Source organism: Salvelinus namaycush, chromosome 2 (assembly GCF_016432855.1).
Source record: "Salvelinus namaycush isolate Seneca chromosome 2, SaNama_1.0, whole genome shotgun sequence".
Lineage (NCBI taxonomy): Eukaryota > Metazoa > Chordata > Actinopteri > Salmoniformes > Salmonidae > Salvelinus > Salvelinus namaycush.
In genome coordinates, this window is record NC_052308.1 from 8,237,518 (window position 1) to 8,263,857 (window position 26,340).

At 45.3% G+C, this 26,340-nt stretch overlaps 1 protein-coding gene across 1 annotated transcript in view; it reads left to right on the forward strand.

Moving 5' to 3' along the window:
• The window catches only part of LOC120020305 (immunoglobulin-like and fibronectin type III domain-containing protein 1), a 37,380-nt gene extending 22,678 nt beyond the window's left edge, over positions 1 to 14,702 (forward strand). Inside the window, 12 exon segments of the mRNA XM_038963877.1 lie at positions 155 to 296; positions 839 to 903; positions 1,204 to 1,345; positions 1,453 to 1,746; positions 1,920 to 2,222; positions 12,186 to 12,362; positions 12,558 to 12,686; positions 13,340 to 13,422; positions 13,535 to 13,727; positions 13,902 to 14,198; positions 14,372 to 14,653; positions 14,656 to 14,702. Of these exon segments, the coding sequence (XP_038819805.1) occupies positions 155 to 296; positions 839 to 903; positions 1,204 to 1,345; positions 1,453 to 1,746; positions 1,920 to 2,222; positions 12,186 to 12,362; positions 12,558 to 12,686; positions 13,340 to 13,422; positions 13,535 to 13,727; positions 13,902 to 14,198; positions 14,372 to 14,653; positions 14,656 to 14,702 (2,154 nt within the window).
• The last annotated feature ends 11,638 nt before the right edge of the window (positions 14,703 to 26,340 follow it).

Below are 26,340 nucleotides of genomic sequence, written 5' to 3' on the forward strand. Positions count from 1 at the left end.
AATCTTTGAAATTGTTGCATGTTGCGTTTATTGTTGTTCAGTGTATTTCAGTCATGGAAGTGAAAGTAACCATTAGGAAAGATTGTATGACAGATGAACGACAAACAATAATCTATTTTCAGTCTGCTATTTCAATCCCTGCTTCTGTGATCAGGTAACTCCTGATGACAGGGTGAAAATCATCACAGATGGAGCCTGTCACAAGCTTGTCATTGATTGCTGTCGAAAAGATGATGGAGCAGTCTATCGCTTTGAGGTGGATGGTCGTATATCAGAGGCCACACTCACTGTTCAGCGTAAGTGACATAGACTGTTATATCAACAAGTCATTACACCAAACTGTTTCCATTAGGTGGGAAATGACACTGCCTTGTCACCTGACATTCAGTGACACAAGATGAATGACCTCTGATGTTATGTCTGTTTTATGACGGTGTTATGTTTTTGTCCGATAAAATTGTAAAACTATCATAGACAAATGTTTATTCACCTGTAATACATCTGTGTTCATTCTACTTTACACCCCCCCCCCACGCCAACCCTGTGACAATTGTTGTTATGGACATGGATAACAATTCATCACCTAACTTGGTATGTAACATTTTAAGTAACATTTTGTTGTTCTGTCATTTTTAAGACAGAGTAAATATATATTCTATAACTTGTTCATCCATAGTCATTATGATAATGTTGTACAATGACAATAGTGACTATATATACACACAGTCTTTGTGCGTGACAATTTTTTTTTGCGTGACAAGTCTTTACTTATTTATAGATCCAGCTGTTCAATTCATTTTGGGAGTGGCTGATGTCCAAGTTAAAATCTGCACACCAGCAGAGCTGTCCTGCAAACTGAGCAGTCCAAACTGTAAGGGGGTCTGGTATAAAGACGGATTTCAGGTGAGTGCAGTATTCATCATTAACACAAATAAAGTATTCAGCAACCTTTTGCTCTAGCCCGATAATATTTGATTCAGAACAATAGCTTGATGATTAGTTAATTCATTGGATCAGGTGTATTAATGTTGGACTAGGAAATCCACCACCTCATAATGGTATAAATAAAACCTTTATTCACCCTGTCAAAACCGTCATCAAAGTGAAAAAGTACCCATTGGCAAAGATTCTGTTATAGCTGATTGAGAAACAAGAGTCTGTTTTCCCCTAATAGATTTAAATATATTCTCTTTCTGTAATCAGGTACCTCCTGATGACAGGGTGAAAATCATCAAAGAAGGAGCCTGTCACAAGTTGGTCATTGATAACTGTAAAAAAGACGATTCAGGAGTCTATCGCTTTGAGGTGGATGGTCGTATATGTGAGGGATCACTCACTGTGCAGAGTAAGAATGGACAGTTACAGTATGTGGGTGACATCCAGCGTTATGAAAAGCTTCAGTAAGGCTGTTGTTCCCTTGATTAGAGAACTTTATTTTCTTTCATATTTAAGACCCACCAACATTCAACATGGATTCTCTGAGAGAATTCTCTAAGCCGGTCATTGTGAGAGCATGTGAAACGGCTGAGTGGAAATTGGCCTTTTCGGGTGGTGACCCAATGAAGATCAAGTGGATCAAGGAGGATGAGGAACTTCTGGAAGGCCCCAATGTCAAGATAGAACAGACTGACATAAAAGCCAGCTTGTGTATTACAAATTGTCAAAGGAGGAACTGTGGAGAGGTCAAAATCAATATCAAAAATGACTTTGGTACATTGGAAGCCACATCCAGACTGATTGTTCTTGGTGAGTTAGGAAGCAGGATATGAAATTAGATTTCTGGCAAGTCTGATTCGGAAGAATTTAACAAAATTCCTCAATGATCACATACTTTTCACTTGAAGACTTTTGTGGACTATCACTAACATCTCATTCTGTTGTTAGGCAACATTTTAATTTTCATAGTTTTCTCCCAACAGACAAACCCACACCGCCACAAAGACCTGTGGAAATTGTGGAAACTTCTCTAACCGCCATTGAATTCAAATGGAAACCCCCAAAGGATGACGGTGGCTGTCCAGTCAAACACTACATTTTGGAGCGCCAGCAAGTGGGGGGAAGCAAAACATGGACAAATGTAGGGGAGCTCCCAAATGACCCCCTTAAATACAGGGATACTAATGTAAAGCCTGGGAAAAGATACTGTTACCACATCAGAGCCAGGAATGAGGAGGGAGTCAGTGATGTGTTGGAGACAGAGGACATCCAGGCTGGCATATTGTGTAAGTATTGTTAAAAATCCATATAGTTTAGGACAGATCTCTCAATCATTCAGTTATCAAGAGGGACAAGACAGGGATGCCTGATGTCTATTTTCTTTAGCCACATAAACCCTAGAATCATAATTACAACTCATGGCTCAATCCGGGGCATAGAGATTGGTGGAGATAAACATGCAATCTCATTGTATGCAGATTACATTTTACTTTATTTAACTGAACCTGAACATTCGCTGTCATTTATTTTACTATTGATGGATACATAATGCTGTATAAGGATTCAAAGTGAATTGTGAATCATAATTTCTCAAGCTTAGAAAGTAAATTTAAGTGGAAATGGACAAAGACACATGAAATACCTTGGTGTACTGATTCTATGCAATCTGGAGGGGGCCTATGAAATCAATTACTCTCCTTTGAATTCAAACCTATCTATTCATGTTCAGAGATTGAGATCTGTCCCTATCTCTGTGTTAAGTTGGGTCAACATAATCAAAATGAATATTTTACCAAGGTTGATGTATTTATTCCAGACCCTGCCCATTTCAATTCCATCCAACTTTTTTAATAAAATAAACTGCCGGCTCTCCAACTTTATTTGGAATGGAAAGATCTCAAGAGTCAAATTGACTGTTTTACAATTACCCTATAAAGCTGGTGGTCTTGGACTACCTCATATGAATATGTATTACTGGACTGCACAACTGCCTTCCCTTAAACAATGGACAGCTGGCTATACTTGTGCAGGGAGGAGTATCAACGCTATAAATATAATACCTTATGATTTACAATATATTCACTACTTCGGTTCCAAGGCGTTGAAGAAAAAAGACAATCCAAAATTATATTGAATCGCTTCAACAGAATCTGGATGAACCTAAGGAATCTAGCATAGAAAAAAATACTGAAAGAAGCTGCTTAGCCAAAGAAGTTGATTGCCAAGTTATATCAAAGGTTGATTGAAACTCTACCTAATGGTTCAGAAGCTAAAAGGAACAAATGTGAAACAGATCTTTAAGAAGAAAATGAGGAGAACAATTGGTCACAGCTATGTGAAAATGCTCATACCTGCTCCAACAACCTAAGACATGACCTACCGCAATTTAAGATAATCATAGGACTTACTACACTCCTGCCAGAATGCATGTATTGCACCCAGAAATGTCATATCTCTGTTGGAGACGCAAACAGCACAAAGGAACCCTATTACATATGCTGTGGTCCTGTGATAACTGACACCCTTTTGGGATACTGCATGTGCTATCATTTCATTATGTCTAGGAATTTATATCCATCCATCCGCGTTATGTCTGTTGGGAAATGTAAATATAGGTGATCAATATTAGAGAAAGTTGTGTAATCGACGTCTAATTGCTGCAAAACATGTAAAGATTGGAAAGCCTCATATTCACCCTCAATAACTATTTGGAGGACTGACCTATCTAGTTACAGATTTGGTATATTATAAAGTTAAACAAAAATCTAAAATATTTGACAGAATTTGGAAAACATATTGTCACGACTCCGACCGAGGGTGACTCCCCTTCCCGTTCGGGCGGGGCTCGGCGGTCGTCGTCACCGGCCTACTAGCTGCCACTGACTCTTTTTCCTCCCCCTCCTTATGTGTTTATTTGGTACACCTGTGTTGAGGTGATTTATAATTAGTGGGGCTTTATTAGTCAGCCAGCCCGTACGGTTCTTTGTGCGGGATTGTTCAGCTGTATGTTGGATTCGGGAGTAGATGAACGTTGGTTGGTTTCGTTCATAAATTGTATTTTGGACTGGGGTTTTTTGTCCTCCGTGTAGGGGACATTTTGTTTGTTGCACCCAGTGTTTATTCGTGTGGACGTGGTTTGCCAGTTGTGCATTAAAAGCACCAAAATTGAACTGTCTGTTGTTCCTGCGCTTGACTTCACACCCCCCGACACCCAGAGCGTTACAGAATCCCGCACCGCAGAAATGGAGTCAGCAGGAGCAGCAACCAACCCTCTCCCCTCGATGGAGGAACGGGTTCTCCACCACACCACCGTCCTCCATCGGATCGGATCAGCCATGGACCAAATGATGGAGAGAATGGACCGATGGGAGAGGAGTGGGTTCCTCTCTCCACCTTCGGTTTCCCCTCCTCAGGACTCTCCATCCCCCGGCTCCAGCGCGCTCCGTCTTACGCTCCCGAGGGATTATGATGGATCGGCGGCGGGGTGCCAGGGGTTCTTACTCCAACTGGAACTATACCTGGCCACCGTTAGCCCCACTCCCTCGGGAGCGGAGAGGGTGAGTGTCCTCGTCTCCTGCCTAACGGGTCGTGCTCTGGAGTGGGCAAACGCAGTCTGGAATGGCCCAGACTCAGCGAAGGAGCACTACCCAGAGTTTACCCGCCGTTTTCGTGCCGTGTTTGACCACCCCCCAGAGGGCCGAGCGGCGGGTGAAAGACTATTCCACCTCAGGCAGGAGAAGAGGAGCGCACAGGATTACGCGCTGGAGTTCCGGACCTTGGCCGCGGGATCAGGGTGGAACGACAGGGCCCTTATTGATCACTATCGGTGTAGTCTCCGGGAGGACGTCCGCAGGGAGCTAGCGTGTCGGGACACCGCTCTTTCCCTTGATGAGCTAATTGACATGTCTATCCGACTGGACAATCTGCTGGCTACCCGCGGGCGTTCGGAGAGGGTCCTGTGCGTTCCACCACCCAGCACCCCGGCTCCCATCCCGATGGAGTTGGGAGGGACCGCGCCTAGGGGTATCGGAGGAGGAGGCCCCCCCTGCACCAGCTGTGGTCGGAGAGGACACACGGCCGATCGGTGCTGGGGGGTCCCGTCTGGGAGTCGAGATGGCAGGCGGAACACTTCTCGATCACCCCAGGTGAGTCAGCACCAGACTCACCCAGAACCCCCTGTTGGTCACATGTTTGTCTTGATTTTTTTCCTTAAATTTTTTCCCTCTTCCCAGCATAGGGCGCTAGTCGATTCAGGTGCAGCTGGGAACTTTATGGATCGCGGACTCGCCCGTAAGTTGGGCATTCCGCTTGTGCCGATAGATTCTCCCTTTCCCGTGCACTCCCTAGATAGCCGGCCATTAGGGTCAGGGGTGGTCAGGGAGGCCACAGTTCCACTGGACATGGTGACGCAGGGGAATCATAGGGAACAGATCAGTCTCTATATTATTGATTCGCCTGCGTTTCCAGTGGTGCTGGGAATTCCCTGGCTGGCCCGGCACAATCCCAGTATTTCGTGGAGACAGGGGGTTCTCCAGGGGTGGTCAGAGGAGTGTTCTGGAAGGTGTCTGGGAGTTTCCATCGGTGCTACGTCGGTGGAGTGTCCAGACCAGGTTTCCCCGGTGTGCATTCTCCCCGAGTATGCCGATTTGGCAATCGCTTTCTGTAAAAAGAAAGCAACGAAATTACCACCCCATCGACCGGGAAGGGATTGTGCGATAGATCTCCAGGTAAACGCTGCGCTTCCCAAGAGTCACGTGTACCCCTTGTCCCAAGAGGAGACGTTGGCTATGGAGACATATGTCACGGAGTCTCTGGGACAGGGGTACATTCGGCCCTCCATCTCACCCGTCTCCTCGAGTTTCTTTTTTGTGAAGAAAAAGGGGGGAGGTTTGCGTCCGTGTATTGATTATAGAGGTCTAAATGCCATCACAGTGGGGTTTAGTTACCCACTACCTCTCATCGCTTCGGCGGTGGAATCATTTCACGGAGCGCAGTTCTTTACAAAACTGGACCTCAGGAGCGCGTACAGTCTGGTGCGTATTCGGAAAGGAGACGAGTGGAAAACCGCATTTAGTACCACATCGGGCCACTATGAGTACTGCGTCATGCCGTATGGGTTAAAGAATGCTCCAGCCGTTTTTCAATCCTTTGTAGACGAGATTCTCAGGGACCTGCACGTGCAGGGGGTGGTTGTGTATATCGATGACATTCTGATCTACTCAGCTACTCACGCCGCGCATGTATCTCTGGTACGCAAGGTGCTTGGCAGACTGCTGGAGCATGACCTATACGTCAAGGCTGAGAAGTGTGTGTTCTCCAAACGAGCCGTCTCCTTCCTGGGTTATCGCATTTCCACCTCGGGGGTGGTGGTGGAGAGTGACCGCATTAAGGCCGTGCGTAATTGGCCGACTCCGACCACGGTAAAGGAGGTGCAGCGGTTTTTGGGTTTTGCCAACTACTACCGGAGATTTATCCGGGGTTTTGGCCAGGTAGCGGCTCCCATTACCTCACTGCTAAAGGGGGGCCCGGTGCGGTTGCGGTGGTCAGCAGCGGCGGACGGAGCTTTCAACAGGTTGAAGGTTCTGTTCATGGATGCGCCCGTGTTGGCGCATCCGGACCCCTCTTTAGCATTCATAGTGGAGGTGGACGCGTCCGAGGCATCACAGCGCTCGGGTACGCCACCAAAACTCCGCCCCTGCGCTTTCTTCTCTAGGAAGCTCAGCCCAGCGGAGCGTAACTATGATGTGGGGGATCGGGAGTTGTTAGCGGTGGTCAGGGCTCTGAAGGTGTGGAGACACTGGCTTGAGGGGGCTAAGCACCCCTTTCTCATCTGGACCGACCACCAGAATCTGGAGTATATTCGGGCAGCTAGGAGACTGAACCCACGTCAGGCAAGGTGGGCCATGTTCTTCACCCGGTTCCGGTTTACCTTATCCTATAGACCAGGCTCCCAAAACGTAAAGGCTGACGCACTGTCCCGCCTTTACGACACGGAGGATAGGTCCACCGAACCCACTCCTATCCTTCCCGCCTCGAGGCTGATAGCGCCAGTGGTATGGGAGGTGGACTCGGACATCGAGCGGGCGCTACGGGCGGAACCCGCGCCTCCTCAGTGTCCGGCGGGGCGGAAGTACGTGCCGCTTGGTGTTCGGGACCAACTGATTCGGTGGGCTCACGTCCTACCCTCCTCGGGACACCCTGGGGTGGCGAGGACAGTGGGGAGCCTTCGGGGGAGGTATTGGTGGCCTACCTTAGCTCGGGACGTTAGGTTTTATGTCTCCTCCTGTTCGGTATGCGCCCAGAGTAAGGCTCCTAGGCACCTTCCTAGAGGGAAGTTGCAACCCCTCCCCGTTCCACAACGGCCATGGTCTCATCTGTCCGTAGATTTCCTGACCGATCTTCCCCCGTCTCAGGGAAACACTACGGTTCTGGTGATTGCGGATCGGTTTTCTAAGTCCTGCCGTCTCCTCCCGTTGCCCGGTATCCCTACAGCCCTACAGACTGCGGAGGCCTTATTCACCCACGTCTTCCGGCACTACGGGGTGCCGGAGGACATCGTTTCTGATCGGGGCCCCCAGTTCACGTCCCGAGTATGGAGGGCGTTCATGGAGCGTCTGGGGGTCTCGGTCAGCCTGACTTCCGGGTATCACCCCGAGAGTAATGGGCAGGTGGAGAGAGTGAACCAGGAGGTGGGTAGGTTTCTGCGGTCGTATTGCCAGGACCGGCCAGGGGAGTGGGCGAGATACATTCCTTGGGCCGAGATGGCCCAGAACTCACTATGCCACTCCTCTACTAACGTATCCCCCTTTCAGTGCGTGTTGGGGTACCAGCCGGTCCTGGCACCATGGCATTCGAGCCAGACCGAGGCTCCTGCGGTGGAGGAATGGGTACAGCGCTCTAAGGAGACCTGGAGGGCCGTCCAGGAGTCCCTCCAACAAGCTGGGAGAAGGCAGAAGAGGAGCGCTGACCGCCACCGCAGTGAGGCCCCCGTGTTTGTACCGGGGGACAGGGTCTGGCTCTCGACCCGAAACCTGCCCCTCCGCTTGCCCTGCCGGAAGCTGGGTCCGCAGTGTGTAGGGCCCTTCAAAGTCCTGAGGAGAATAAACGAGGTGTGTTATCGATTACAACTCCCTTCCTATTATCGTATTAACCCCTCGTTTCATGTGTCTCTCCTCAGGCCGGTGGTAGCTGGTCCCCTGCAGGACGGTGAGGTGCCGGAGGTCCCTCCTCCCCCTCTGGACATCGAGGGGTCCCCGGCGTATACGATACGGGCCATCCTGGACTCGAGACGCCGGGTGAGGGGCCTGCAGTACCTCGTGGACTGGGAGGGGTACGGTCCGGAGGAGAGGTGCTGGGTACCGGTGGGGGACATTTTGGATCCGTCAATGTTGAGGGATTTCCATCGCCTCCATCCGGATCGCCCTGCGCCTCGCCCTCCGGGTCGACCTCGAGGCCGGTGTCGGCGCGCTGCGGGAGCCGCGCGTCAGAGGGGGGGTACTGTCACGACTCCGACCGAGGGTGACTCCCCTTCCCGTTCGGGCGGGGCTCGGCGGTCGTCGTCACCGGCCTACTAGCTGCCACTGACTCTTTTTCCTCCCCCTCCTTATGTGTTTATTTGGTACACCTGTGTTGAGGTGATTTATAATTAGTGGGGCTTTATTAGTCAGCCAGCCCGTACGGTTCTTTGTGCGGGATTGTTCAGCTGTATGTTGGATTCGGGAGTAGATGAACGTTGGTTGGTTTCGTTCATAAATTGTATTTTGGACTGGGGTTTTTTGTCCTCCGTGTAGGGGACATTTTGTTTGTTGCACCCAGTGTTTATTCGTGTGGACGTGGTTTGCCAGTTGTGCATTAAAAGCACCAAAATTGAACTGTCTGTTGTTCCTGCGCTTGACTTCACACCCCCCGACACCCAGAGCGTTACACATATGTTGATCAAATTAAATAATGTTTTGTACACTGACGAGATCTGCACTGAGTGTACAAAACATTAGGAACACCTTCCTAATATTGAGATGCACCCCCTTTTGCCCTCAGAACAGCCTCAATCAGGCCATGGACTCTACAAGGTGTCGAAAGCGTTCCACAGGGATGCTGGCCCATGTTGACTCCAATGCTGGCTGGATGACCTCCGGGTGGTGGACCATTCTTGATACACGGGAAACTGTTGAGCATGAAAAAACCAGCAGTGGTGCAGTTCTTGATACACTCTAACCGGTGCGCCTGGCACCTACTACCAAATAAAATAAAATTGTATTTATCACATGCGCCGAACACAACTGGTGTAGACTTTAGTGTAATACTTGCTTACGAACCTTTCCCAATGATGCAGAGTTTCAAAAATATTAATACAAAATAAAATAGTAATTAACACGAGGAATAAAACAAAAAACACTAAAATGAAGCTATATACAGGGAGTACCAGTACCAGATCAATGTGCAGAGGTACGAGGTACTTGAGGTAGATATGTACATGAAGGAATGGTAAAGTGACTAGGCATCCAGGTGTGTGTGGACCATGTTAAGTCCTTAGTGATGTGGACACCAAGGTACTTAAAGCTCTCGACCCGCTCCACAACAGCCCCCTTGATGTAGATGGGGGTGTGCTTTACCCTCTTTCTCCTATAGTCCATGATCAGCTCCTTGGTCTTACTGATGGTGAGGGAGAGGTTGTTGTCCTGGCACCACACTACTACATCTCTGACCTCCTCTCTGTAGGCTGACTCATCGCTGTCGTTGATCAGGCCTACCACTGTAGTGTCGTCAGCAAACTTGATGATGGTGTTAGAGTCGTACGCGGCATTGCAATCGTGGGTGCACTGGGAGTACAGGACTCAGCACACACCCCTGAAGGGCTTCCATGTTGAGGGTCAGCATGGCGGAGGTGATGTTGCCTACCCTCACCACCTGGGGCCGATCCGTTAGGAAGTCCATGATCCAGTTGTAGAGGGAGGGGTTCAGTCCCAGGGTCCTTAGATTGGTGATGAGCTTGGAGGGGACAATGGTGTTGAACAGCATCTTCACATAGTTATTTCCCGTATTGTCCAGGTGAAAGAGGGCAGTGTGAAGTGCAATTGAGAATGCATCATCTGTGGATCTGTCGGGGCGGTATGCAAATTGGAGTGGGTCTAGGGTGTCTGGGATGATGATGGTGATGTGTGTCATGACCAGCCCTTCAAAGCATTTCATATTTACAGTTGTGAGTGCTACAGGGCGATAGTCATTTAGACATGTTACCTTGGAGCTCTTGGGAACAGGGACAATGGTAGTTAGCTTGAAATATGTTGGGATTACAGATTGTGGACAAGGAGAGATTGAAAATGTCTGTGAAGACACCTGCCAGCTGGCCTGCGCATGCTTTGGGAACGTGCCCTGGTATTCCGTCTGGCGGCCTTGTGATTGTTAACCTTAAAAACGTTTTGCTCACATCAACCACGGCGAGCGAGATCACACAGTTATTCGGAAAGGGCTTTCCCGCAAGGCACAATGTTCTATTCCTCGAAGCGAGCATAAAAGGTATTTAGCTCGTTTGTGAGTTCTGCATCACTGGGCAGCTCGCTGGATTTCCCTTTGTAATCCGTTATCGTCTGCAAGCCCTGCCACATACGACAAGCATTGTAGCCGGTGTAATAGGATTCCACCTTACTATTGTCCTTTTGCATGTTTGATGTCTCATCGGAGGTCGTAGAGGGATTTCTTGTATTAGTCCATGTCCATGTCCCGTTCATTGTAAGCGGTAGCTCTAGCCTTTAGCCCAGCATGGATGTTACCTGTAATCTGTGGTTTTTGGTTGGGGTATGCTCTTATAGTCACTGTGGGGACTGTTGTGTTAAACTCCTTAATGTTATCTGTTGAATCCCGGAATATATCCCAGTCTGTACTTGCAAAACAGTCTTGTAACCTTGAGTCTGCTTTGTCCGACCACTTCCGTATTGAGCGCATCACTGGTACTTCCTGTTTCAGCTTTTGTTTGAAAACAGGAAGCAGAACAATAGAGTCACGGTCAGATTTGCCAAAGGAAGGACGAGGGAGGGCCTTGTATAAGTTTCTGTGGGTAGAATAAAAGTGGTCTAGAGTTTTATCACCCCTAGTGGCGCAGGACACGTATTGGTAGAAGTGAGGTATGGCGGTTTTACATCTCCCCGCGTTAAAGTCTCTATCCACCAGATATTGTGCCTCTGGGTGAGCGGTTTCTTGTTTGTCTATTGTCCCATACAGTTTGTTGAGTGTCAGAGTTGTGTTGGCTTGTGAAGGAATGCAGACAGCCGTGATAATTACCGATGAGAACTCTCTTGGTAGATACAAGGGTCTGCAGCTTACCATGAGGTATTCTATATCAGGTGAGCAAAAGCTTGACATTTTCTTCACACTTGAAGAAGCATACCAGTTGTTATTTATGAAAAAAGTACTACGTGCATAGCGTCATCATCCTCCACATTTCAGTAAGACATATAATGTTGCAGGTTTTCAAGTCTCTATGGTAGGAAAATCTCTAAATAATCTTATTCTCGAGTGAATGGACATTTGCCAATAAAATGGAGGGGAGCAACATTTGGTTTACTCTTCGCCTCAATTACACCAGGGCCCCACCTCTTCTCCTGCGTTAAAGTCGTATTTGAAGTCGAAATCAAAGGTAGTAACTGTTGATCTGATGTCCAGAAGTGCTTGGCGGTTACATGATAATAGTATGAACTTTCTGTAAAAAAATGTTTTAAGATAAACACGATACAAGTCACTAAATAGCCAAGTTGGGTTGGAAAGCGTGAGATATTGCCCTTCTCCGTCGGTGCCATCTTAATACATACACAATCCATGTCTCAATTGTGTCAAGGCTTAAAAATCTTTCTTTAACCTGTCTCCACCCCTTCATCTACACTGACTGAAGTTAATTTCACAGGTGACATTAATAAGGTATCATTGTTTTCACCTGGATTCACCTGGTCAGTCTATGTCATGGAAAGAGCAGGTGTTCCTAATGTTTTATACATTCAGTGTGCATTTTGTTTTTGTTGTTTGTGAAGTCCTATTATTTTTATCTAAACTAAGCAAATCAGTATTTTTACATGAAGAAAGTGTTCTGCCTGACATTACATCCAGATGGATCGTTCTCTTATTCTACACAGAACATATTTTTGTTATACCGACTTTACATACAGCTTCTGTCATTTCTAGGAAGAATTATCCACTGTGATTTGATTTGGCACTATATGCATGGTAATGGAAAGCAGAATAACAAGTTATTCTCTCAGGTTACCCAGGATCCCCTTCGGCACCCAAAGTGGTCAGTGCCTTCAAGGACTGCATCAACCTGGCTTGGTCTCCCCCTATCAACACTGGAGGAACTGAAATTTGGGGTTACAACCTTGAGAGACGCAAGAAGGGAAGCAACTTTTGGAGCACTGTGAACCTAGATGGGCCTATCAAAGGTGCGGCCTCCTCATAGGCAATGGCTCAAGGAAATATATCTACAAATGTGTTAATTTACCTGGAAGTGTACAACAAGAACCTTTCGTAAAAATATATAACTTGCAACCGAGATTATCACACTTTACTTTTATGTGTAAGACTTTGTAAGTATGCTCTGGCATAATGATACTCTGAACTTTTTTATTTTCTTTCAGACACAACGTTTGCATTGAAAGATGTTATTGAGGGAGCAGCTTATGAATTTCGAGTGTCAGCTATTAACATCTCTGGTGTCGGCGAGCCCAGTCCTCCCTCTGTTATAGTCTTTGCCAGAGATCCCAAGAGTAAGTCATGATCATCAAAACCATTTATGTTTTTGAAATATTAGAAGTTTCAGTTACACCAATAGCCTGGCAGAACCAGCCTGATCGTTGTCTTCACTCTGAAATAGAATAGTGAACGCAATGATCAGGCTGGTTCCAACGTAATATTGCACATGTCAACTAAAATAATAACTATTGTATCACATTGCTGTAATTCCAGAACCCCCTGGTAAAGTCATAGACCTAAAGCTAACAGATTCCAGTTACACCACGTTTTCTCTGGCTTGGACTAAACCAAAGGAGGTGGAAGGGGTGGAGGATGAGGCCAAAGGCTACTTTGTGGAGATCAGACCAAATGAGAGCCCAGAGTGGACTCGCTGTAACATCAACCCCATCATCTCCACCTCCTTCAATGTGATTGGCCTGAAGGCAATGGGAATGTACTGGGTGAGAGTGATCGCCACAAACGATGGAGGCGAGGGCGAGCCCCAAGGCTTTGATAATTACATCATCGCCATGCCTCCTCCTGGTAAGGAATAGCATCTAATTTAAATCACTATTGTGATGTTCAATAGTGAATATCGTATATAAGTCGACTGTATCCCTGAAATGTAATTTGGTAATCAATAAAAAATATAATCTGACCGATACTTGAATTTTCTTTACCCTGCAAGTGAGGCCACAATTTACAGGGAAAATGAAGAGCTTCATGGTTGTGAGAAAGGGGAATACTGTACGGTTCAACATCAACTTTAAGGTAAAGGGAAGAAAATGCAGCTTTCAGCCGACAAAATAGACTGTATCCTACTGCAGTATCCTGCTTGTGTCACCAAGTTCTCTGTGTTTACATGGTTTCACATGGTCCACAGGCCTCTCCTTTGCCAGATATCTATTGGTTGAAAGACTGTGTTCCTGTGTCCAAACGTGTCACCATCACCAACTCTGACAGAGGTTCACAGCTTCTGATCCCCACGTCAGAGCGCTCTGACACGGGCATCTTTACCATCATTGTCAAGAACATGGTCGGTCAGGAGACCTTCAGTGTCGAGATCAGAGTCACAGGTGAATGTTAATCATTTTGCCTATATGTTTTTTATAATTTCAACTATAATCTTATGGCATTGGTAGATGAGAAACAGAATCGTAAGTGAAGTTTTTAATGCCAGTATTAATGCAGTTACTGGAGGTAAGTTCAGCTTTCAATCAGATGACGATGTCTTTCTGACCTGGTTCCAGATGATCCCAAGCCTCCTGGCCCGGTGGAGTTGGAACAGAATGTTCCTGGAACAGTGACTGTGACCTGGACTCCCTCCCCAGACGAGAAGAAGGATGACAGGCTGCACTACATTGTGTACAAACGTGACTCTGTCAAGCGCACCTGGAGGATGGTCGCTGACAGCCTCTTCAACCATAAGTTCACAGTTATCAACATTCTACCCGGCAGAGAGTATAACTTCAGGGTGTTTGCTAAGAATGACATGGGCCTCTCAGAACCTGCTGTGTCCCCTACGTGGGGAACCATAAGGAGAAAAGGTTTGTGGCGACAGCAACTAGCCTCCTTGCATTTGTTGAATGAAAGATCATTGAACCGTAAAACTTTTAGCATAGGCCACATCACAGAGAATACTGTAAGTTTGAAATGTTGCCTGTAAACAAAACAGTATTAGTTGCGAGGTAATCTTTCTCTCTTTTCTCCTGTAACTCAGATAAGTTCATACTGGACATGCCAGATGTAAAGGGCTTGGACCTCCAGTGTCCACCATCATTTTTACTCCGATTGAAAATCCGCACCGCTCCACCAGGCTACGAGTGCTACATGAGCTGTGCTGTACGAGGGGATCCAAAACCCCATGTCACATGGTACCACAACAACGTCAGCCTCAACACCAACACCAACTACCTTATCACCAACGTGTGTGGGGTGTGCACAATGCTCATATTGAAGATCGGACCCAAGGACAGCGGCGACTACAGTGTCATCGCAGACAGTCCCTTGGGCAGGGCAGAGTGCTCCACCAAGCTCACAGTCAGAGGTAGTATCTCACAGTCCCATCATAATAAAATGCTTTTTTTCATTACAGGAACAATCTGTAATTATTTTCAAACACCAGGTCTGAGGCGGAGGGTCTTTGTGACTATACTGTTCCAATAATTGATTCATAGACAACAATTATCAATTATTCATTTTCTGTTTAGTGAATTTCATCCTGTGGCCACAGGATATAATGAAGTAGCATATCTTGACCTTTGGGGGGGGTCTTTGATCTATGTACGTCAGTTCTACATCATGGAAGTCCTAGTGTGTGATACTATGTGTAGTAGAATATTAATTCTGTACCATTGGTTTGTTTTCCAGAGTGAAGAGTTCACCCAGATGATTGATTGGCAGCAGCTGGCAACAGAAACTTATGTATTGACCTATCATATAGTCTTCAAATAGACTAGGAGTTGTGTGTGTGTGTGGAGGCTCATATGCCCTTTTTCTTTAGTTAAAATGTTACACTCTTAGTTTTCTATGTGCTTACATGCAATGTGTCTTTCTATTTATTCTAGTTGTTAAAACATTGCAAAGCATGAAATGAACATGACAAGACAAACACATATCACTAACTTTTGTGAAAGCGTCTTTATATATATAAATAAGTAAAGTGAAGAGTGATCTACATAGGCTACATATCTTGCATTTGGAAATGAGTTTAAGCCTATTCATTGAGTTAATATGGGGATTCCATATAATATTGGTAATTAAGAGTGATATTTTGTATAATTGTCTTTCAATTCGTTATACAGATGTATCAATCTGTTCATATTTGAATCAAATGGTATTTAAGTCATTTGTCATTTAGCAGACCCTCTTACCCAGAGCGACTTACAGGTTAAATTAAGGTCAAGTGCTTTGCTCAAGGGCACCTCAACAGATTTTTCACCTAGTCAGCTTGGGGATTCAAGCCAGCGACCTCTCACTTACTGGCCCAACGGTCCTAACCGCTAGGCTACCTGCCCCCTTTCAGGCCCTTTTCCAGTACACAACACACTTGACGTCATGCACAGATTGTGCGGACTCTTGGCAGCAGTAAGAAAGCCATCGTCATCTGCACCTATTCAACATAACCTAGATTTACGTTTTTATTACTTCTTAACAAAATAACATTTTGGGTTCTCATACACTTATAATTATGTTTTGATTATTGCTTGAACAGTCATTAAGATTATATTTGGTTGTGATCTTTGCAAAATAACTATTTTGGATTCAGCAGTTGTTAGCTATAATACTAATGCTCATTGACAAAGGCTGTAGCAAAAGGTAGCCAAAGAGATATTTTACTGGTTAAAGTGTTTTTTTAAGTATAATGCAGTTGATTTGCGATGATGACACAAACATTTTATTAAGCAGGACATGCATACTGTATAAGCCTTAAAATCCAATTATAATCCAAAAGTAGTGTGAAATGGACTCATGAGAAACATGTAAATGGAGGCTTTTTTTGCTGGCGTTCTGACAACTCCCCCGTGTTCTGTGACCAACTTGCGAGCATCGTGTGGCAATGTTTGCAAACACAGAAAGGGGTCTATAAGTTTAAGTTTTATTGTCTCATGCACATACACCACCATTCATCCACCAGTGTCGGTTAACTACCAGACAGATGTTGTGCCTATGCTCCAGAATCTTGCAAGCTGCGCGAGATCTGCGCTTGGTATGAGTTGTGTCTTTTCTTTTGCACTGAGTCTATTGTGTGTTATGTGGCAAACATCATTATTACAGTGTGTCACGTAGTGTAGGCCAGAAGGCTAAATTGAAAAACCTTAACTGAAACTCAAGCATATATTAAAAGCACTTCTGTACAAGGGTGTGTATTTACATAATGATTGCAAAAGAAAACAGTGCTGCCACAAAAGTATACATTATGGGGACAGCTAAACAGTGCTGCCCCATCAACAGCTCAATAAAAACGGTCCCCCCTTTTGTAGGGGAAGCCCCTCCCATCAGCACAAACTCATTAATTAATTAAGCAATTATAAACAAGCGTACACTTTCCACTCAGCTAAACATATCATGAATTATCTTCATTGAACCGTTGCAATCGGTTTATCATAATATAATACAATATAGCACAATATATAATACATATACACAACCCCATCACTACTGACATGGTATCTTCCAATACGCCCATTCACATGAACACGCAATTCAGAACAGGTACTAGCCGATTGCTGTAGCTCGGGTCCTTATTCCAGCATACCCGGAAGCTACTGTCATGGATCCCAGGTACTCCTGCTCATTCTGTTCACCAGTTCTGGAGGTCAACATCACCGTCCTTCTAGGCTTCACTGAACTGATCATTACCACCAACCCCGGTCTGTCTTGTCTGATTACGCACACCTGGTTCCCATTTCACCTGATTAGTATGTTATATATGTGCCCTCTCTTCCCCATTTTCCTTGTCGGTTATTGTTCCCATGCCTGTTGGTCATGTGAGTTGTGCGAGGTTTACCCTCGCTCTTTTGTATGGGTACATCTCAGTGTTTTGCATATGTGCTTGTTTTGGGTATATTAAAAAACCCATTAAGTATTCCTGCGCCAGTCTCCCACTCCTTTATACCAGCGTGACAGCTACAGAGACAGAGAGAAAGGAACAGAAACAAACAAATAGAATGCTCATCCAAAATATTTGATAAGTAAAATAAACGTTACTTAAATGAAACATGACAGCTTGTCTGCAAATTCCTTTTACCATACCAAACCTTTACTGAAGGGAGTTTAGAATAATGTGTGTAATGCAGTGGCAACCTGTTTTGCATGTTATTTTGGCATTTATACGTGTCACATATCAGTTTGCAAAGAATGTAAAAAAATAAATAATTGAGTTAATGAAACCCCATACAAACTTAATGTATTTTTTGCTTTCTTAAGTAAGGCAGCTCCAAAATGCAGGTTTCAGCTTAGCTCAGTGCTTTCTGTGGTGGTGGGGCAGCTAGCGGAAAATACAGAGCTTAGGGGTTGGTAATGTTCTCTAGTTGCGCTGTGATTGGCTCAGTGTTCTGTCACTCATGGGGACACTACGTCACCTCAAAATCTGCCGGGGGAACTCGAAAATTCAAGCCCCTTGGGTGCTGCCATAGAGTTACATTAGAAGTGCCCATTCAAGAAGGCTCAGGGTCATTGGCCACAGATACAGTAAAATGATGTAAAATAACGTTTGATCTCCTTAGCTTTGTTTGGACTGATCATGTCAACATCATACTTTCAAAATATTAGCTAGCAAGCCAACAGTCATCATGAATCAAGTTGACAATCTACTGGCAATAACAGTCATCATGAATCAAGTTGACAATCTACTGGCAATAACAGTCATCATGAATCAAGTCGACAATCTACTGGCAATAACAGTCATCATGAATCAAGTCGACAATCTACTGGCAATAACAGTCATCATGAATCAAGTCGACAATCTACTGGCAATAACAGTCATCATGAATCAAGTCGACAATCTACTGGCAATAACAGTCATCATGAATCAAGTCGACAATCTACTGGCAATAACAGTCATCATGAATCAAGTCGACAATCTACTGGCAAATCCCTCTCAATCTATATTACGAAGAAAAATTATAGATGAAAACGTATTGGCCGTTGGACATAAACACACAAAAAGTTGGAAATCGCAAATTCAACAATGAGTGGTTTGGAAGGAATCAGTGGCTAACTGCAAGCATTGTAAAGCAATCACCTGCCTGCTATTCAATGGAGTGGGTGTGTGGTCCAAGTCAACGGTCATCCAAGTCGGGAACTCGGGCCTCTTTCTAGAGCTCCGACCTGAAGACCACTGACATCAAATCAAATTGTATTTTTCACTTGCGCCAAATACAACAGGTACAAATACAAATACAACCTTACAGTGAAATACTTACTTACAAGCCCTTAACCAACAATGCTTTAACACGTTTTTCTTCTTAAAATCTTAAGTAAAAAATAGATAATAAAAAAATAAATAATAATAAAATAAATCATTAAACAGGTGCAGTAAAATAACAATAGCAATAGCGAGGCTTAATACAGGGGGTACCGGTACAGATTCAATGTGCGGTGGCACCGGTACGACAAGGTAATTGTGGTAATATGTACATGTAGGTAGAGTGCATGTACATGTATGTCATGATTCGACCTTGTTTTTTTTTCGAGTTCCCAGTTGTCTTGAAAGCACCATAAATCCAGAGAATGGCAGACTTTGTTAACAAAGTTGGATGACAATATGTGCCCACAAAGTACCACCTAACTGTTCAAGTGAGCACAGCACAACAAGGTGAGTCCAAATATGTCTTGTATGCTGCTGCATAAATGATGTACAATGCCAGGGAGATATGTATACTGTAGCTAAGAAAGTAATACTAAGTGTATGTTGTGTAGTAAGCTGTTTGTAGCCCATGTGCCTCACCCTAATAATTTGGTCCCTTTTCCCCTCATAATTTAGCCGAAGGCTCTGACTTGGTGCACATGTAGCCTATAGCCTGTTTTAGAGAAATGTCATCATCGAATATAGAGATTTCATTGTCTGCTAATATGCCCCCTTTTATTTATCATACGGTTCTGACTTGGTGTACAGGGAGATTACTGTAAGAATGGCCCATGTTCTGAATTATGTCGCTGTACATTTCAAAAGTGCTGAAGAAATAGTTATATTGCCTACGTCTAAGCTACAGGACTGTTTTCCTAGCATAGAGTGGAATATGTTCCCAGATTCTTCCGATGGCATTGAGGAGTACACCACATCAGTCACTGGCTTCATCAATAAATGCATCAATGACGTCGTACCCACAGTGACAATAGGTACATACCCCAACCAGAAGCCATGGCTTACAGGCAACATCCGCACTGAGCTAAAGGGTACAGCTGCAGCTTTCAAAGAGCAGGACTCTAACCCGGAAGCTTATAAGAAATTACGCTATGCCCTCCGACGAACCATCAAACAGGCAAAGCATCAATACAGGACTAAGATCGAATCATACTGCACCGGTTCCGCCACTCGGCTGATGTGGCAGGGCTTGCAAACTATTACAGACTACAAAGGGAAGCACAGCCGAGAGCTGCCCAGTGACACGAGTAGAGGTCGACCGATTAATCGGAATGGCCGATTAATTGGGGCCGATTGAAAGTTTTCATAACAATTGGTAATCGGCATTTTTTTACATTTTATGGCCGATTACATTGCACTCCACGAGGAGACTGCGTGGCAGGCTGACTACCTGTTACGCGAGTGCAGCAAGGAGCCAAGGTAAGTTGCTAGCTAGCATTAAACTTATCTTACAAAAAACAATAAGTCTTAACATAATCACTAGTTAACTACACATGGTTGATGATATTACTAGTTTAACTAGCTTGTCCTGCTTTGCATATAATCGATGCGGTGTATATGAATTTATCATCGAATCACAGACTATTTTGCCAAACGGGTGATGATTTAACAAGCGCATTCGCGAAAAAAGCACTGTTGTTGCACCAATGTGTACCTAACCATAAACATCAATGTCTTTCTTAAAATCAATACACAACTATATATTTTTTAAACCTGCATATTTAGTTAATATTGCCTGCTAACATGAATTTCTTTTAACTAGGGAATTTGTGTCACTTCTCTTGCGTTCTGTGCAAGCAGAGTCAGGGTATATGCAGCAGTGTGAGCTGCCTGGCTCGTTGCGAACTGTGTGAAGACTACTTCTTCCTAACAAAGACCGTAATTAATTTGCCAGAATTTTACATAATTATGACATAACATTGAATGTTGTGCAATATAATGACAGACGGATTACCAGGACGTGTACTCCGAGCATGCGCTGACCAACAGGCAAGTGTCTTCACTGATATTTTCAACCTCACACTGTCTGAGTCGGTAATACCAACATGTTTCAAGCAGACCACCATAGTCCCTGTGCCCAAGAACACTAAGGTAACCTGCCTATGTAATTCTATGTAATACGGAACGGTTCCGTATTTCACTGAAAGAATAAACATTTTGTTTTCGAAATTATAGTTTCCGGATTTGACCATATTAATGACCTATGGCTTGTATTTCTGTGTGTTATTATATTATAATTAAGTCTATGATTTGATGTGTGATAGAGCAGTCTGACTGAGCGGTGGTAGGCAGCAGCATGCTCGTAAGCATTCATTCAAACAGCACATTCCTGCATTTGCCAGCAGCTCATCGCTGTGCTTCAAGCATTGCGCTGTTTATGACTTCAAGCCTATCAACTCCCGAGATTAGGCTTGCAATACTATAGTGCCAATAAGAACATCCAATAGTCAAAGGTATATGAAATACAAATGGTATAGAGAGAAATAGCCCTAAAATTCCTATAATAACTACAACCTAAAACTTCTTACCTGGGAATATTGAGGACTCATGTTAAAAGGAACCACCAGCTTTCATATGTTCTCATGTTCTGAGTGTAACAGGGTTTTATTGGTGATTCCCCTTGCCACTTTATTGTTAAGCCAATGGGTTTTTGGTTTTAGTTTTGTCTTGCCTTCACCTACTCAACATGGCATCTTATTGGCTGGTTTGCGTAGCTTGCTTACGAGGGAGGATGTTTCATTTAGAATCGTCCCAGTGAACAAGCACCAAACCAGCGGTAAGTTGTTGGTTGCAAAGCACTGTACATCAAAAGTGATTTTTATACTCCCAAGTGATGATTTAAATGTACAATTTATATAAATTTGTTTGTAAATGTTATTCGAACATCACACATAAGATGCAGTGTTTTTTGGAGAATATTGGTTGTGCATTTTGGTTGTAAAGAATTCCCGCCAGTACTAGCTAGCAACTTACTGTGTCTGGTGGGGGGGTTCATATATTTTGTACAGTGCGTGAGTGCAGAGTTGGATGGTGAGCCGTGCATTGCATGACGTGCAATTTTGTGCTGTTCCTATCAGGTACATTGTTAAAGATATTATATTGTATATTGTAATTGTATTATTTTGGTAACTACAGCCCAGTGAACAAGCACCAAACCAGCGTGCGTGAGTGCAGAGTTGGATGGTGAGCCGTGCATTGCATGACGTGCAATTTTGTGCTGTTCCTATCAGAATAAATCTCCATGACTGGTGCTACACGTTGGAGTTCGTGTCGAGGATTGATTGTACACAACGCAAGAAGAGTACTGTTACAGTGGTGCCGTGACCGTTCTTCTGGATCGGATCATCCTTCGCTGGATTTCCATCTCAGAACTTCGCCGTGGTTGCCGTTGAGGAATCAGATAAGACGTTGCTGGTGCAGTTTATGGCGATATCGCATTTCGCCACAAGAGGGCGCCACCATCGTTTTATTATCGAAATTGATGATTTCTCTGGCTGAGACACTTCACAGATAAACGATATAACTTTTGTGTTACTTGTTTATTTGCAATTCTAAAGTATATCTGATATAAGTAGGGTGAGTTTTACCAGTGTACTAGATATAGGTTAGATTTTGACGTGAGGTTAAAGAAAGAAATATATATATGCATTTTTTTTGCTAGTTACATTTTTATTAGTGTGTTGATTTCCCATTGTTAAAATGGAAGGTGTTGGGAGAGGTAGGGGTTTCCTGTCATTTAATCTGTCACCATCTGTTGGTAGGGGTTCGGGCAAAATTCCAGTTGCTTCTACACCTATGCCTAAACTGGAGGGTTTTGGGAGTTTTGATGATAGTGTACCCATGGAAACGCCCAAGGATGTGTATGACAAGAGTTTTGCCAAATACAGGGAGTGGGGAGGTCTCCATGGATTTCATTGCAGACATAGTACAGCAGATTGGTCATTCCATTGGGGAGAACATTGCCTCCTGTTTGGAGTCAAAGGCAATTGTTGGACATGTTGGGGACAATGTTATGGGGAATGCATGCAGCTCTAGGGGTTTGGATGTGTCAGGCCTGAACCTGGTATTGAAGTCTGATATCAGGGAACCGGTGTACTTTCGGGGGGATGGCTCTGAAAAGTGCACAGTGCATGAGTGGGAGGATATGGTCATGGTTTACATGCGTAAGAGGGATGTATCTGTGATGGACCAAGCTGTTGAGGTTATGGGTAGGCTTATGGGAAGGGATGGCGATGATGTTAAAGTGGGCATACGCAGCAATCCCTCCGTTGATTTATCTAAAGGCCCGAGTCCCATCTTTGACATACTGAAACAACATTTTAGTGACACTGCTTTTTCAAGCATGCCCCTCGCTGACTTTTATGCCACATTACCTCTGACTGATGAACAACCATTTGAATATTGGCTCAGACTGAACAGGGCTATGGAGGTTGCTGAAGATTGGCTAAAGAGACAGAAAAAAAGGGTTGAAGACCCATCTCGTGAGCTCACAGTCATGTTCATCAGACACTGCCCTAACGCTGAACTGTCCCTTATCTTTAAGTGCAAGCCATTACAGCAGTGGACTGCTGCAGATGTTCATGAGAGGTTGGATGAATACAGGAGGGAGCAGAGGTACTCTCACTTATCTAAGGTGACCCCAGCCATCACAACAATGAAGCAGGAAGTTGGTGCTGTCATGCCGATCACCATGCCTGCTGTGAGGCCCCACATGGAAGTACCCAATACATTGCCTTACCCAGCCCAGACTATTCAGGGCTCAGCTGAGCCGATGGAACGTATCCTTGCAATGCTGGAGCGTGTGCTGGAGCAGAGGCCACAACAGTCTGACCATAAATTCCAGAAAGGGAATAGGAGCAAAGTGAAGTCTAATGGGCCATGTTACGTGTGCGGGGATGCTGGACATGATACTTACTTTCACTGCAGGGCCAATCACCTCTGCTTTCTTTGTCATGTAGCTGGCCACGCACGCTCTCAGTGCCCCAAGGCCGCAGCTCTGAGCACAACTGGTGGAGTCCCTACAGTAACCACTGCTCAGCTCCCGGGAAAACTAGTAGGCCTACATGTAGAAGGGGAGAGTGTTGGGCCTTTTGTAGAGTCCCCATCTGTGAGAGCTGTTGATTTGGAGTCTGTATATAAAAGTGTTTGTGACGAAATGGAGACTGAGAAGAGTATCATAATGCAGAACACACAGAGACTTTCCGCATATGATGATTTATTTTATGCCAAGGTGTTAATAGGAGGAGAAGTGGAAATGAGAGCTATGCTTGACAGTGGATCCATGGCTTGTACCTTGAGCTCTAGGGTCTTACCTGAACTGTTGCGTGCAGGAGTGTTGAAAAGTCCATCATTGAGTCCTACAGAGGTAGTCTTGGTTGGTTGTGGTGGGTTGAAGACGAAGCCTTTGGGAGTATGTGAGCTGGAGATGGAGGTGTACGGATGTGTAGTTGCCGTGCCTACACTGGTGGTTGAAGGCCAGAGTGATGACCTCATCTTGGGCAGCAATCTCCTAAAGCACTTGATTCGCCACCTGAAGACGGATGGAGATCTCTGGAAGAGGGTTTATACTCCTGGGTGTGACGGGGGTGAGGAGAGCAAGCTAATCAATATGATGGCTAATGTGGAGAGATGGAGAGACAGTGAAGTACCTGACAAAGTTGGAACTGTGAGACTAAAAGGGGCGGTGACTCTAGAGCCTATGCAGGAGCACTTAGTCTGGGGCAGACTACGAAACACTCAGAATCTATCAGAGGGCAGTGCTGTTCTCATTGAGCCCAGCAGTTCAAGGTCAACACCAAGGTCAATACTAGTAGGGAGGACAGTAGCTCTATTGCGGGGGGATGGGTGGCTCCCAGTTAGAGTGATAAACCCTTCTCAGAAGACCGTGACATTGAGACGAAACGCCACTCTAGCCGATGTCTTTCCTTGCATGGCTCTAGAGGACTTTGACTGTTCGTGTGTGAATGATGATTCATCAGCAGCTTTACAGCAGCAAGTGCAGAGAACGGCTGATATACTCACTGACTGCCAAGATGACTTGACACTGACTGATGACGGTTCCAGCCAACTTCACGATACTGACGGACCTGACAGTCCAAGCGATCCTGAGGTCTTACGTGACTTAGGTTTGTCTGATATTGATGTCGACTCCTGTCAAGCGTCTCCTGCTGGTAAGAAGAAACTCATCCAGCTCATAGCTGAGTACCAGTCTATTTTTTCCAGGCACAAGTTGGATTGTGGAAAAGCTTCCGGATGTCTTCACCGCATTCAACTGAGTGATGAGAAACCCTTTCGGATGCCCTACCGACGCCTTTCACCAAATCATTATGAGAAGCTCAAACAAGCATTGAATGAGATGGAAGAACGTGAAATCATAAGGAAGTCTAGTAGTGAGTTCGCCTCTCCCCTTGTCCTTGTATGGAAGAAGTCTGGAGACCTGAGACTCTGTACTGATTTTCGTTTGCTCAATGCTCGCACCATCAAAGACGCCCACCCACTCCCTCACCAGGCTGACGCGCTGGCTGCTTTAGGTGGAAATGCCTTTTTCTCGACAATGGACCTTACCTCTGGCTACTACAATGTGGAAGTGCATGAGGATGACCGGAGATTCACAGCTTTTACGTCGCCATTTGGATTGTACGAATACAATCGTATGCCACAGGGGTTATGTAATTTTCCTGCAACCTTTATGAGGATGATGCTAAACATCTTTGGAGATCAGAACTTTCTTAGCCTGCTGTGTTACCTTGACGATGTCTTGGTCTATGCGCCCACTGAAGATCTGGCTATACAGCGCCTGGAAATGGTTTTTGAGCGTCTCAAGGCTCACAACCTGAAGTTGGCGCCAAAAAAGTGTAACTTTCTGCAGAGGTCTGTGAAGTTTCTGGGGCATATCATTAGTGCGGATGGTGTAGCTACAGACCCTGAGAAGGTGAGGGCCATTACAGGAGTAACAGAAGCTGATCTGATGGAAGATGGCACTGACATTCCATCTCAGAAGCAATTGAGGTCATTCCTTGGGATGGTGGTGTATTATCAACAGTTCATTGAAGGTTGCTCGACCATCGCAAAGCCTCTCTTTGGATTGACTACTGGACACAAGGCTCCACGCTGGAAAAAGAAGCGACGCTCACCTGTCAGGAAGTTGACGGCTGCCGACTGGACAACAGAATGCAGACAGGCCTTATTCCAGCTAAAGCAAGCCTTACTGGACCAGGTTTTGTTGGCCCACCCCAACTTCGAAAAACCCTTTCTACTCTCGGTGGATGCGTCCAGCAATGGCTTAGGTGCTGTGCTGTCCCAGGTGCAGGAACAGGGAGCTACAGCGAGACCTATAGCCTTCGCGAGCAAGTCCCTCAGTTATGCGCAGTCGAGGTATCCTGCGCACAGGCTCGAGTTCTTTGCCATGAAATGGGCTATCTGTGACAAGTTCCACCACTGGCTACGGGGACAGCAGTTCACGGTATGGACGGATAATAATCCCTTGACATACATTCTGACCAAAGCTTGATGCTTGTGAACAGAGTTGGGTCGCCAAGCTGGCACCGTACGAGTTTGACATCAAGTACATCCCTGGAAAAATAAATGTTGTTGCAGGTGCTTTGAGCAGAGAGCCCTTCGTACGACCCAGTGCACTCCATCGCCTGACAAGGGTCCCGTACGAGACCTTACTAGCTGAAGCCGACGCTGTGCGCACAGACAGAGTGCAAGATGTGTTTCGCTGGTCCAGCCACCCCTTTGACAAAGCCTCTGACTCCAACGAAGTGGTCATTAGCTGTCAGGCTACTGTTGACCCCCCATCTGGTGCTTTATCAAGACAT